The sequence below is a fragment of the Panthera onca genome, chromosome C1 (assembly GCF_046562875.1).
Source record: "Panthera onca isolate mPanOnc1 chromosome C1, mPanOnc1 haplotype 2, whole genome shotgun sequence".
Lineage (NCBI taxonomy): Eukaryota > Metazoa > Chordata > Mammalia > Carnivora > Felidae > Panthera > Panthera onca.
Genome location: NC_138346.1, coordinates 190,299,609 through 190,312,438, shown reverse-complemented (window position 1 = coordinate 190,312,438; position 12,830 = coordinate 190,299,609). Strand labels below are relative to the sequence as shown.

Here is a 12,830-nt window from a genome sequence, read left to right as displayed (position 1 = left end):
GTACAAGCATGTTTTGGACTAGTTCAGAGCAATTACTGTTTTTGCTAGGATTTAAAGGAAATGAATAGCCACTGTATAGAGTTGCTGAGGAAAGTTGCTGCACTCAGCTATAGACATGTGCCCTGTTTTGGGCCCTTTGGCTATGTAATTCCTATAGGCTCTTTTTCAGTTGTATTTAATTTTTTGGTCCTCCCTTGCCCAGGGCTGAGCAAAGTCCAGGCAAATCCAGGTCTGTAAGCACTGCTGACACGTACAGAAAGATGAAGAGTGTCTGCTTCCCTACTGATTTCTTAGCTTTAATGTCTTTAGAGAAAAGCCATTTTAAGTTGACCAATCATTTCATCAATGAGTACTTAGCAGTGTTGTACTTCACTAACCTTTTTCTGGTTACCTGGTAGGAGGATAATGTTGCTCTGCTTCATCTCCACTGATGTCATAGCAAGCTGATTGCTGTCTCTGTTTTATCACTGATGTCCTGAGTTGAGTTGGTTCACTTATCTCATATTTTGGTTGAGTGTATGACAGCTGCTATCTTCTACTAGAATCTCCAAACTTCCGTCTTTATCTTGCGTGTCTTTTTTTTCAATGTTTATTTATTTTTGATGGAGAGAGACAGAGTGGGAGTAGGGGAGGGGCAGAAGAGAGGGAGACACAGAATCCAAAGCAGGCTCCAGGCTCTGAGCTGTCGGCACAGAGCCTGACATGGGGCTCGAACTCACGAGTTGTGAGATCATGACCTGAGCGGAAGTCAGATGCTTAACTGACTGAGCCACCCGGGCGCCCCATATCTTGCACGTCTTTATCTTGCATACCGTGTTATTTTATGTAAATATGAGAGGAGTGTAGATGTAGCACCAGGAGATAAAAATGCAGAATAATGGGACTCAGTATAAGGCATCTCTAATAATGAGTGCCATCTAACAGTAAAAGTGACTGTCTTTTGAAATGGTATATAACTGACTTAGCACTGGAGTTGTTCAAGGATGACCCAGGTGGTCACCTGAAGAAGGATTGCCCACATTCAGTGAGGGCTTAGACTTAGTGACTTCTGAGGTTCTTTCTACCTCGGATTTCCCAAATTAACATTTCTTGGGGACTATTTACCTTTATTCTCTAATTGCTCAGAAATGTTTAAATTTGCTTTGTCTCAAACATTTAAAAAGCTTAACTTCCGTTTTTCTTTCAAATATATGAATGTGAATGGTGTCTCATTTTGAAAAAAGGAAATAACATTCTTGCAAGAGAGACCAGATGGAAAGGAACTTCTCTTGCAGAACATTCTGAGAGCAGAGGTTGATTGAGTAAGCCCTTGTTCTGATGTGCTGGTTCCTTAAAATGTTCGTGCTTACAGAAGTTCAAAGTTACTGTTTATTGTTATTTTGGAACAAGGAACTAAGTGAATTCTCTCTTGTATAGGTGAAAATAGGCTGGTAGACATACCTCTCAGCAGACTTACTTAATTTCTCCAAGAAGCACTGGCCTTTCTGTGTATTGTTCTTCGTAGTGAAACAGGGGGTGAAGGGATATGGTGAGTGGAAATGAGGTAACTATCATTAGAATTGTTCTTAAAACAATCACTGCATCTTCATCACTTTGCCTCCCAAATTTCATGTTGGAGTTAATGACAGGCCAAGTCAAAGAGAAATAACCTGTTTTCAATCCAGAGTTTGTTGATTTGGCTTCTTCCTCACGTGTGTATCACATTCAAACCAGTTTTCAGTGCCGGTCACAAGCTCTGTGAACTGAATTTGACTCAGTTCTTTAAGTTCATCGAGCCTTAACATCTTCATAAATTGATTGTCTCATGTTGCATCTTCAGAACCATTGAATGCCAAGCAGGAAGGAACCCCACCGTTACCTACAAATCAGCTAATAGAACTATGATAGTAGAAGAGATCATGCAGGGATGTCTCTGCCGTCCCTGAGAAAGGATCATCCAGCCTCTGCTTGAACACCTGCACTTAACTGGATTCTGCCATTTCAGGATAGGCTGCATTTGTTTTCACACAGCCTTAATTGTTTCAGAACTCTTCCCCAGAGTGTGCTAAAATCCACTTCTACTCACTGGTGCTAGCTCTGCCTTTGGAGCCTCACCAAAGTAACTTAATCCCTTTTCTGTGTGGTAGCTTCACCTTTAAGGTGTTTGAAAACAGCTCCCTTCATTTTGCAAAACAGGAAAAAAAATTATATTACTTTTATCTTATTGATGACTTCATTTAAAAAATATTAGTTTTGGATACACTGGTTGCTTGCATTGTGCTAAGTATTTGGGGTAAATGATGAAGGCGTGTGGTCCTTGCCTTTTAGAGCTCACATTCTATTTAGGGCAAGAGGGACCGTAAGCAACTAGCTATAATAAGATATTGAGTATTAGAAGAGCAAAGTACATAGACACTATTAGCCATAAATAAGGTCGAGATTTATTCCATTAGAGAGCTTCACAGAGGAGGTGGCATTGGACTGGATTTGAAGTTTGTGAAGCAGGGAATGAGAAGAAAGCCATTCCAGGTAGGAAGAATGGTGTAGGCAAACAGGTGTGAGCGCGTGGTAAATTTCAGAATGATGATTTCCTCAGCATGTATAAAGCACAGGCTTTTAGAGGGCTTTATCTGTCATGTTAAGGAGTTTCAACCTCTCTTGCAGCCAATAAGGAGGCATGGATGGCTGTGCTGTTTTTAAAATACCTGTACTGTTCTTTCTCATCACAGAAGTAACACAGGTTCATTGCAAACCATTCAGCAAGTACATACAAATATAGAGAAGGAAATAGATATTTCACAACGCTACTCCCCAGAAAAAAATATCTTTTGGTATTTTACATATTAAAATATTAAAATTAAAATATTATCTGCTGTCTGCTCTTGTGGCACTTACAGTCTAGTGGAAAAGAGGTGGTACACAGCTGCACAAATAAAAACATGACAAAATGTTGTACAGCTTAAGAAACTAAAGGGTAAATGAAGGTTTATAATCTTTAAAAAGTCCTTATCTTTTACTGACTTACACCAAATCATGTACAGATCAAATGGTATAATATTTGAGATTTGCTTCAAAATGTTCCACGGTTGGGAGAAAGGGAAAGTGTGTGGGAGTATAACTGAGAAGACATTGGCCAGAGGTTGATAATTGCAGAAGGTGGTGGTTAATTATACTCTGCTTTTGTGTGTTTGACACTGTCTGTAATAAAATGCAAAAACCAGAAGAAAAGATGGAAGAGAGATTATTCTCTGGTTTTGATTGGGAGGCCGAGGAGTTCCTTTGAGGAAGAAACTTTTCAGCTGAGATCTTTGATAGATACAGGAGTTGACCGGGCTATAAGTGGCAGATGGTGGTTGGGGAGAGAGCTTTTTAGGCACTGGGGTCAGTGTGTAAAGGCCAAAAGCCACATAAGGAATGTATTGGTGCTTTGAGGAAATGAAAGAAGACTGGTATTGGAGTTGACAGACTGGGGAAGTAGGCGTGGGCCAGATCACGTGGACTTTGGAGACCATGTTAAGGATTTTGTTGTTTAATCCCACAGTGAGAGAGGGAAGCCTTTCACAGAAGGGTTTTACGTGGCCCTTTACAAAAGGTCCCTTTTGCTTCTCTAAGAGTTCAAGCTGGCTGTTTTGTGGAGAATGGTTTTGGTTTGGGGCTGGAGGAGAAGAGAACATAAAAGTGGGGAGGCATCAGGAGGTTATTGCACCAGTCCAGGCAGTCTGGAGACTTTGTATTAGAGAAATAGGGTTGCCGATGAAGAGAAGGGATACTGAACTGAAAGATATTTTGATCTTGGTGATGATGTAGATATGGGGATAGAAGGAGAAAAGTGTACATTTCTGACTGATGCAATTGAATGGGTGGAGGTGTAACTGACTAAGACCCTAAGAAGGATGGAGGAAGAGCAGGTTTTGTGTCAAGACTGAGAGCTCAGTTTGGAATATGCCATTCAGAAAATTTGCACCAGTTAACATTTTCACACCTATATATGAGACACGTGTAAAGTTAATATTCGGGCTTCTGATCTGTACAGGTTTAAGTTTTAGAAAGATTCTGGGGTGCCTGGTGGCTCAGTCCGTTAAGCATCCAACTCTTGATTTTGGCTCAGGTCATGATCTCACAGTTCATGATTTAGAGCCCAGTCCAGCTCTGCGCTGACAGCACATTCCGTCTTCCTCTCTCTTCTGCCCCTCCCCTGCTCGTTTGCAAGGAGGTGGGGAGGAATGTTCAAAATAAGGACTCTCTCAAAATAAATAAATAAACATTTTTTTTTTTTTAAAGAAAGTTTATTCTGGCGGGAGGCTGGAGACCAATTAGTCTGTGAGCTCTTTGAATCTGGGGATCTCATCTGTACTGTCTCTGCCTTTGTATCCCTAGTACTTAGGTAGGCAGAGTGTTTGGCACATAGTAGGTACTCAGCAAATAATGCTCCAAGAATGAATGCTTATAGGTTTAGGTAGAGATTGATAGATTCAGGGAGTTTCCAGGGTAGATTCAACAGGGCTTGGATGGAGTAAGATGAAAGAGATTTTCTTTTCCTTGACCCTTCCTGTTGAAGAGCTTTTCAACAGTTCCATGATGCTGACAAGTCTCCCTATGGGTAGCCATCAATTTATTAGTGTGTTTTTCTTTTTTGGGGGGGGGGAGGCAGAGAGAGAGAGAATCGCATGAGGGGCAGAGAGAGAGAAGTGTGGGTCACCCGAAGTGGGGCTTGTGCTCACCTGATGTGGGACTTGAACTCATGAACCGTGAGATCATGACCTAAGCCCAAGTCAGATGCTTAACAACTGAGCCACCCAAGCACTCAGTGTGTTTTTCTTTTGCTCAATATTTATTTGTTTGGAACTCTATAGGTTAGAGATCAACAAGCTGTAATTATCATAATAGTAGCTTCAAGCTATCTGTAATTCTAGTTTTCTTCTCTCTGCTGACTTCTCAAGCCCAGAACCCACTAAGGCTAGCAGCTTTGGTGGTGGGGGAAGTTGGAGTAGCAAAAGAAATTTACAGCAGGGCAGCAGTAGTTGGTATGTAGAACCTGTCCAGTAGTTGAACGTAAATAGTATTTAATTACATGCTTTCCATTTTACAAATGGAAACATAAGCCCTAGAGAGACTTGTCAAAACACATGCAACTAGTCGGTGTAAACCTAGATTTCCCCCATACTGGCCTAGTACCAACTACAGTCAAATTCTTGGTAGATCAACCAAATTCATATACTTTTTAAATTTTCATGATTGCTTATTGCAGAGTGATTGCATTTAATTTTAACACTGTTTAATGCTTCCAGAGTCTGCTGTGAAGCACCTGTGGAATATGTTCACTTATCCATGACCTTGTTCTTGTGTTGTGCTAATTACTATCAATTTATATTGCTTTTCTATTTTGTTTGTTTTCACAATAGTTCGGAATATTGCCTCTCAGAGTCTCTCTCCATTTTCAACTTCGGAGTGGTATCTTTTGTATTTTCTCCTTCATTGCCATGACCAGTGTGTATCGAACAATGAAGTTTACCAGATTTAAGTAGGCAGGCCTTGGTAGCACCAGTACCAGGTACTGTGGAATCCAAGCGTGTCGGGTTGACAGTTTTGGGCCTTTGTATGTATCATGAAGACATGTGTGGGCACAAAGGCAGAGTGGGGGAGTCAAGCAGAGAAGGGGAATAGGTGGGGGTTTAGATAGCGTATTTTCAAAGAATATTTTCAGGGAGATGAAGCTGGTTAAAATTTCATGTGTTTTAGAAGGTTTGAAATGGGATCCAGGGTAGATTTCTTCTTTGGGGTATTTAGTCAGTCAATTTTGGTTCTGACATTTTAGGACTGGAACTCATTCATATTCCTGTCTAAAAAGAAGCATTCTGTGATGGGGCATAGTGTTCGTATATGTATACGAATGAGTTAACCAGCCTTTACAGTGAAGATGAGTGGGAGATGGGTTCTGGAAATCTCATTCTGTACCATGTTATTACGTGGGGCTCTCTCATATTGTCCGTCTGTATTCTGTGAGATACACATTTTACAGATGAAGAAACTGAGGCTTAGAAAATTTAAATATCTCTGAAGGCTGCACAGCTAATAATTGATGGAGCTGACATTCAAACCAAAGTTTTTTCTGGCTGTATAGATTGTACTTTTAATAACGACACCTTTCCCCTACATTTTCAGCCGTATAAAGTAACTTTTGTCTTTTGTCTTTTCCTCTTCTGCAATTTCATAATCTTTTATGGAGCATGCAGTTATTGATTAGTAAATCTAGTGGCTGAACACTAAAGGATGCTGAGTGGCCAAGTTAGAACTGTTACTATTTCATTGGGAAAAGGTTATGGAGAGATGTGGGAGGGGAGAAGAGGAGGCTGTCCTCTGACTTTCATGAAAATATTATTGCCTGCATTAATTATTATTGTCTCTGTACCGAGGCCTCGTCAGTGGCTCCAGAGTATCAGGTCTCGGTAATGTATTCCTCAGAGGCAAAAGGACTTTACGTACTCTGGAATGAGAGCTGGAGAAAGTCCACAGCAGTGGCAGTGACTTAGATGATTGGGAATCACCCTCTGGACTTAGAGCCAGGAAGCAAACGGCAGAACATTCCACAGCTAACTTTTAATTAGTGTTGTGGCTTTTGATTGTGTTAGGAAACAAATATATTTTAACTATCTCGTCATTAGTTCTAGAATCTAGAGCAAAGAGAAAATGGTAAAGAAACATGAAATGTTAGCTTTTGGTCCCCCTTTTTCTTTTCTTTTTCTTTGTTTTTTTTTTCTTTTTTTTTTTTTTTTTTTTTTTGTTGGTTTTTTTTTTTGAGAGAGAGAAAGTGGGTGCATGTGCAAAGTCGACGCAGGGCTTGATCTCACCGCCCTTAGATCATTACCTGAGCCCAAATCAAGAGCCAGATGCTCAACTGACTGAGTCACCCAAGCACCCTTGGTCCCATTTTTAATCCTATATAACTTAAATTTTATCTGAATTCCTTTATGAAAACTATAGCCCAAAGTAGACACACCACACCCTTAAGAAACCACATTCACATCTGTTTAGGCTTTTCATTTTGTTTTTATATAGCTCCCTGCCACTGAAAGATGTGTGTTAATGATTTGTGTGTGTTAACTATATGGCAGGCCTACTATGCAAATCAATCTAGGGGTTTCAAGGGGCTGAAGATCAATCTGAGCCTATCAAGATAATAGCAGTAAGACGTTATTGGGATAAAATCTCAGGCAGAGAACACCACCTGGTGGTTATAGGGAGGATTTGAGCTTTCTGCATTTGTAGTATTTTTCAGAATGTCTGAATGCTATAAAGAAATTACATTCTTATTTATAATAATGGTGAATTCAGATTTCTAAGAATAATTTTCTGCCATACGATTCTAGCATTGCTTCATTAAAACTGCTGTCAGGGGCGCCTGGGTGGCTCAGTCAGTTAAGCATCCGTCTTCGGCTTAGGTCATGATCTCATGATTTTTGAGTTCCAGCCATGATGGGCTCTGTGCTGACAGCTCAGAGCCTGGAGCCTGCTTCAGATTCTGTGTCTCCCTCTCTCTCTGACCCTTCCCCGCTTGCACTCTGTCTCTCTCTCTCAAAAATAAATAAATATTAAAAAAAATTCTTTTTTTAACCCTGCTGTCAAAACCTGCAGACCAACCAAGTGATTGTGTCTGGCAGAATTGAAGTCTGGTGCCCTTGGTTCTTCCAAACACAGGCCCCATTTATCTCTGTAAAAAATCAGTGAGTGTCTTTTCACTCTTCAATGCAACCTCTAACTGGGATAGTGTGCTTATTTTATGTGGCAAATTTCTTCTAGTGGAATGACGGAGAAAGAAATATTAGTGACTTTCAGTAATTTTTTTGGCGGGTATCATATAAAAGCAAGTTGTTTCTTTCCTGTATAAAAATTATAAAGAGGAGTTTGATGATTTTCCAGAGTGATTATTAGGATGAGCAAAGTTGGCAAGTTCTTTTTATTAAAATTTATATCTGAGATTTCTTTTTTATTGCAATAAGCATCTTTATTATTTGACAGTCTTGAATTGAGATAATTGTGTAGTTGGGTAAAGTAGGGACATCAGCTCGAAGGGAAAGGATGCTATTAAGTTAATCAGGATGCATATTTTATAGGCCTGGTGGGGAAGGGAAGATAATAAAGTTTTAAATTTCAGGTTGAGACTTGGGCTGGCATGGCATGTCTGTATCTTTTTTCCTAGTAGGAAAATTGAATCCAGGCCCCACCACCATTGAAATGTTTCTTGAGAGAAGGTTATTCATGTAAGCTACTAAATAGAATGTGACATGAATTTGCACTTTTCCCCTGGGATATTTTTTTATATAAGTAACAGTATAGTAACTCTGCATTCTAACAGTCATGTTCTCAGACACTGTACAAAGCCACTCCATACACAAATGCCCACATATTGTATAATTCCACTTACATAATATATCCAGAATTGGCAGATCTATAGAGACAGAAAGAGATTTGTGGTTGCCAGGGGTCTGGCGGGGCGGGGGGGGGGGGGGGGGGGGGGGGAGGGGCGGGGGGGGCTGGAGGAGTTGAGAGGAAATGGGGAGTGCCTGTTAAGGAGTTTATTTCTTTTTGGGTAATTGAAATGCTCTGGAATTAAATAGTGGTGATGGTTGCACAACTGTGTGAATGTACTAAAAAAACACTGTACTGTACCCTTAAATTTAAACTAAACTTAAAAAAAAAGTGTCGATCCATGGAGAAGTGAACAAAATCAATAAAAAAAAGGTGAATGTGGTAACAATTCTCTCATTTATGTTCTAGCAGAAATGTCTGATAATCTAAATATTCCAGCTTGGGCCTTGAATGTTGTTTTAATTTGTATTTTAATGCCCTGTTCTCGACCTTCACAGGGCCACGATGGGCCTCCTGGAACATTGGTGTATTCATCTGCATTCGATGTGCTGGAATCCACAGGAATCTGGGGGTGCACATATCCAGGGTAAAATCAGTTAACCTCGACCAGTGGACTCAAGAGCAGATTCAGGTACTTAAATAGCCCAACAGTATGTCAGCTGCTCTCATATTTCCATGTAAGAGCAGTTCCAGATGAATTTCAGTCAGACTGGGCACAAAGGTGAAAATAAAGGAAAATTTAGTTGTCAAACACATATGTCAAATTCTTATACCTTAATAGAGAAATTTGTAATCTTTATAGTTAAGATACAAGTTATTCTACTTATATTTTACTTTCTTCAAAACATAGTCTATGGTCTAGGATCCCATGGGTATACCCCCAAGGTATAAAGGGGATCTTTGGATTATTTTATGAGACCCCTAGCATTTGCAGATCTAACATTTGTAGTTTTAGATAGTCACACACACACACACACACACACACACACACCCTCCAACTTCTAGACTTACAATATTTTATTGCTAAAATGTCTATGCAAATCTTGCTTGCTGTTAGGTTGTTGGGCTGGGGATGAGATACTTAAGTTAGTGAGACTAGATGGCTTAAGATCTGCACCGTGATATGGCTTCATTGTTGTCTATTTTCTTCCTGCTTTGAAACTTTTAAACGTAATTAAATTGTTTTTTCTTTTTTGGGGGGTGGAGAAAGGATCTAAAGAAAACAGTTGCTAAAGTTGGCAATAGAAATAAGAGGTTATTCTTAACCAGAAAATGGCTTTAGAAATTAGACTGCTTTTATTGATTCAGTAAAAGTCTAAAAGATTAGTTGTATTTTTCAGTTACACTTTATTTTATCTTATGGAGGAAATTACATGCCATAGAGGTATTTGGGAATTTGAAGATTTAAAAACTCTTGGGATTTGTCCCTCACAAGTGCTAAGGAATCTATTTCAAAGTCCTCATGGGAAACACATTTATTGGTAATAAAGCTGAATAGATTAATTAATAGTATAAACTCAGAATTGTAGTTATTGCCCAATTATTGCCTGCCTGATTCGGTACTGATTATTGCCTATCAAGTAGACATTTTGATTGGTAGTTAATGTGTCTTGGGCCCTCAAATGGGATCTTGAATTATTACTGAATTAAATGCATCTTGTCAGATGAATCTTTCAAGAAAAAGAACTCGGGGAGGGAGGTGGGAACGACAACCATGGGGGCAAATGGTTGGCAGTGGAGAGAATGGTGTTCTGGAAATCAGGTATGCACGTAGATCTTGGTTCTGCCATTGTTTGGTTGGTCCTTCAGTTGTAAAATGCTGCAGTTGGGTGAGTTTTCCAGTTCTTTTCTCATCTGACATTCCATGTGTCCCCATCTCTTTGATTGCAGTGCATGCAAGAGATGGGGAATGGAAAGGCAAACCGACTCTATGAAGCCTATCTTCCTGAGACTTTTCGGCGACCTCAAATAGACCCGTATCTTTTTTGGAGCAACTTAGAAGGCTGAGTGGTATTTTGGTGTTTGGGGAAAGTCACACAAGACTCAAGCCCCGTGATCTGACTGGGCCGTCTCCATGTGGTTTAGTCAAAGTCTTTCTTTCTTCTCTCCTGCCACCAACACATACAAAAAGCATATGTGTACTTTCTGATGTCGGAATGGTGCTGTCACATGGGGAAGATTCATTCAAGAATTAAGACTGCAGTAGTTCACTGAATTCTCCCAGAAAGTGACATCTCTGATAGTCTTGGCATCTCTGAAACTATTGTGTGCTGAAAAGAGTAGATTACTGTGCTGTATTGAATCAGTAAAACTACCATTCATTTGTAAATGCCTTTTCTGTGTCCTATGTGAAAGAATTAACTGTTACTGACTAGCTAATCAATAACCTTCTTCCCCTGTCAACAGGGGATAGCACCCTACTCACAACACCAAACCCCCTAAAGGCAGTACTTCTCAAATGTGGTTTGTAGACTGTCTCGCTAGAATTTTTCCTTTTGTTGGGTGCAGTAGGAACCTGTTAAAATGTAGATTTGGGGCCCTGCAAAAGATATGCAGCAGAATCTGGTAGTGGGGCACAAGAGTTAATAGCTTTAAGGGCACTCAGTTGCCTTTATTTAAGGCCTATTGACCTAAGCGTTTTAAAATAGATAATTGACTGCTGTACCAGTATTCTAGAAGAGCCACAGGTTCCTCTGATGTCCATGTGAAGAATAATCCCATTTGCTGCTATCATTACCCTGAAGGAAAGTCATAGGAAATGGCAGTAACGGTGAAGGAGGCATTGTAAGGTTTTGGTCAGGGAAACTGCATGTGAAGAAACAGGAACCATATGGAGAAACCAGGCAGGAGGGAGAGGGGAGAACAACATTACACTGAATACAGATTGACCTATTGTAGTCATACTGTAGGAAAGATTTGTTTGACTTATCCTTAATAAGCTTTCTGCAGAGCTGTCGAGGGATTTATTCGAGATAAATATGAGAAGAAGAAATACATGGACCGAAGTTTGGACATCAATGCCTTTAGGGTTGGTTATCAAGCTTTGTTCATAATGAGTAGTGTGCTTATTAATCAGGCCAGGGAAGAATTTGAGAAGAGCCACTGAAATACTCCAAAGCCATTTTTAAAAAGTAGAAAAAAACCAATTATTGGGTCAAGACCATGAAATATGGAGCAGACTTCTGCATCAGGGACAGATAGGGCAAATCATTAGTGAGTTCTTTGCCTTGATCTGTATTTAGGTGTTAGTGATTCCTACTTCCAAATTGTTTCTTCAAATGGACATATTAGGCATACTAGATCAAACAATAATATGTGTAAACATGTGTGTGTATATATGCATTTTTTTCTGTAAATGACGTCAACAAAATTAATGAAATCACCAGAGTTTTTCTTCAGTTTGGCCAGCATGTATTTCCAGTGTGTTGATGGGCTAATTGCCAGTGGGACCCTGTTCCTGAGAAGGGTTTTAGGAGGAAACTTCTGGTTGCCAAGCTCGCTTTCCATCCTAGGCATGTGGTTAGAATCAAATACGATGTCTGACAGCTAGGGCAAGTATAATATACAAGAGGAAATACAGCATGGTTTCTGGAAGAAGAAGATAGGTCTGACTAATGACAGCTAAAGGAGAACCAATATAATTATTTAGACCTAAAAAAACTTTTGACAAGATTCTACAGTAAATTTGCTTAGGAATAATTGACTATTTCTTTGCAGAAGTATAGAGAAGAGAGTATGGGATTCTCCAGCTCTCGCACGCACGAGCCCTGTCTGTGTCTGTCTGCCTGTCTGTCTGTCTGTCTGTCTATCTATCTATCTATCTATCTATCTATCTATCATCTATCTAGTTTTGCATTTTAATGGGGGATGTACTAGCCTGTGAAATCACTTAAATTTTCACAGGGCTCTAAGTCCTTCCAGGCAATTTAAAGTCAAACTAATTGGAACATACTCCAGATTGATGTTTTGGGTTTGTGTGAAAAGGGCCATCAACTTGTAGGTGAGTTTCAATGTAGGCAGGGAAGTGCAAGGTAATACATTTAGTTGGGTAAAGATGATTCCTTCTGAACTCAGTGTGAGGGACTCTTACTTGTGGTCATCCAGAAAAGGAACCTGGAATTTATCCTAACTGTTTCAAGAAAGAATTAACCCAGTGTATAGCCACAGCTTGGATGGCATCATCAAAAAGAGTTTGGAACCAAAACACACACATCTCCTTTTATTTGTAGAAAACTATGGTCTGCTTAACTCTGTTAATTGTACCAAAAGATAAGAAATCATACAAGGTCAGAAAAGAGTATCTGAGACAATCCAGAAGATGGGGGAGGAGGGAAGAGTGGCCGTATGAAGATAGTGTTCATTCATAATTATGTTGCTGCTGTACTGTACCCATGTAAACAGCCCGTTTTAATCACGGAATGTTTTCACTTAGGAAGGAAATACCTCCTGTTTACCAAAAATCTCTTCCAAAAATTTTTTATTTG

The 12,830-nt window shown here is 39.7% G+C and overlaps 1 protein-coding gene across 2 annotated transcripts in view; it reads left to right on the top strand.

The window, feature by feature from the left end:
* The window catches only part of SMAP2 (small ArfGAP2), a 54,965-nt gene that overhangs the window by 29,260 nt on the left and 12,875 nt on the right, over positions 1–12,830 (top strand). For both annotated transcript variants that reach the window (XM_081796430.1, XM_060626496.3), the window contains exons 2-4: positions 8,844–8,977; positions 10,237–10,322; positions 11,296–11,374. In XM_081796430.1, the coding sequence (XP_081652556.1) occupies positions 8,844–8,977; positions 10,237–10,322; positions 11,296–11,374 (299 nt within the window). The remainder of the gene's footprint in view (positions 1–8,843; positions 8,978–10,236; positions 10,323–11,295; positions 11,375–12,830) is intronic.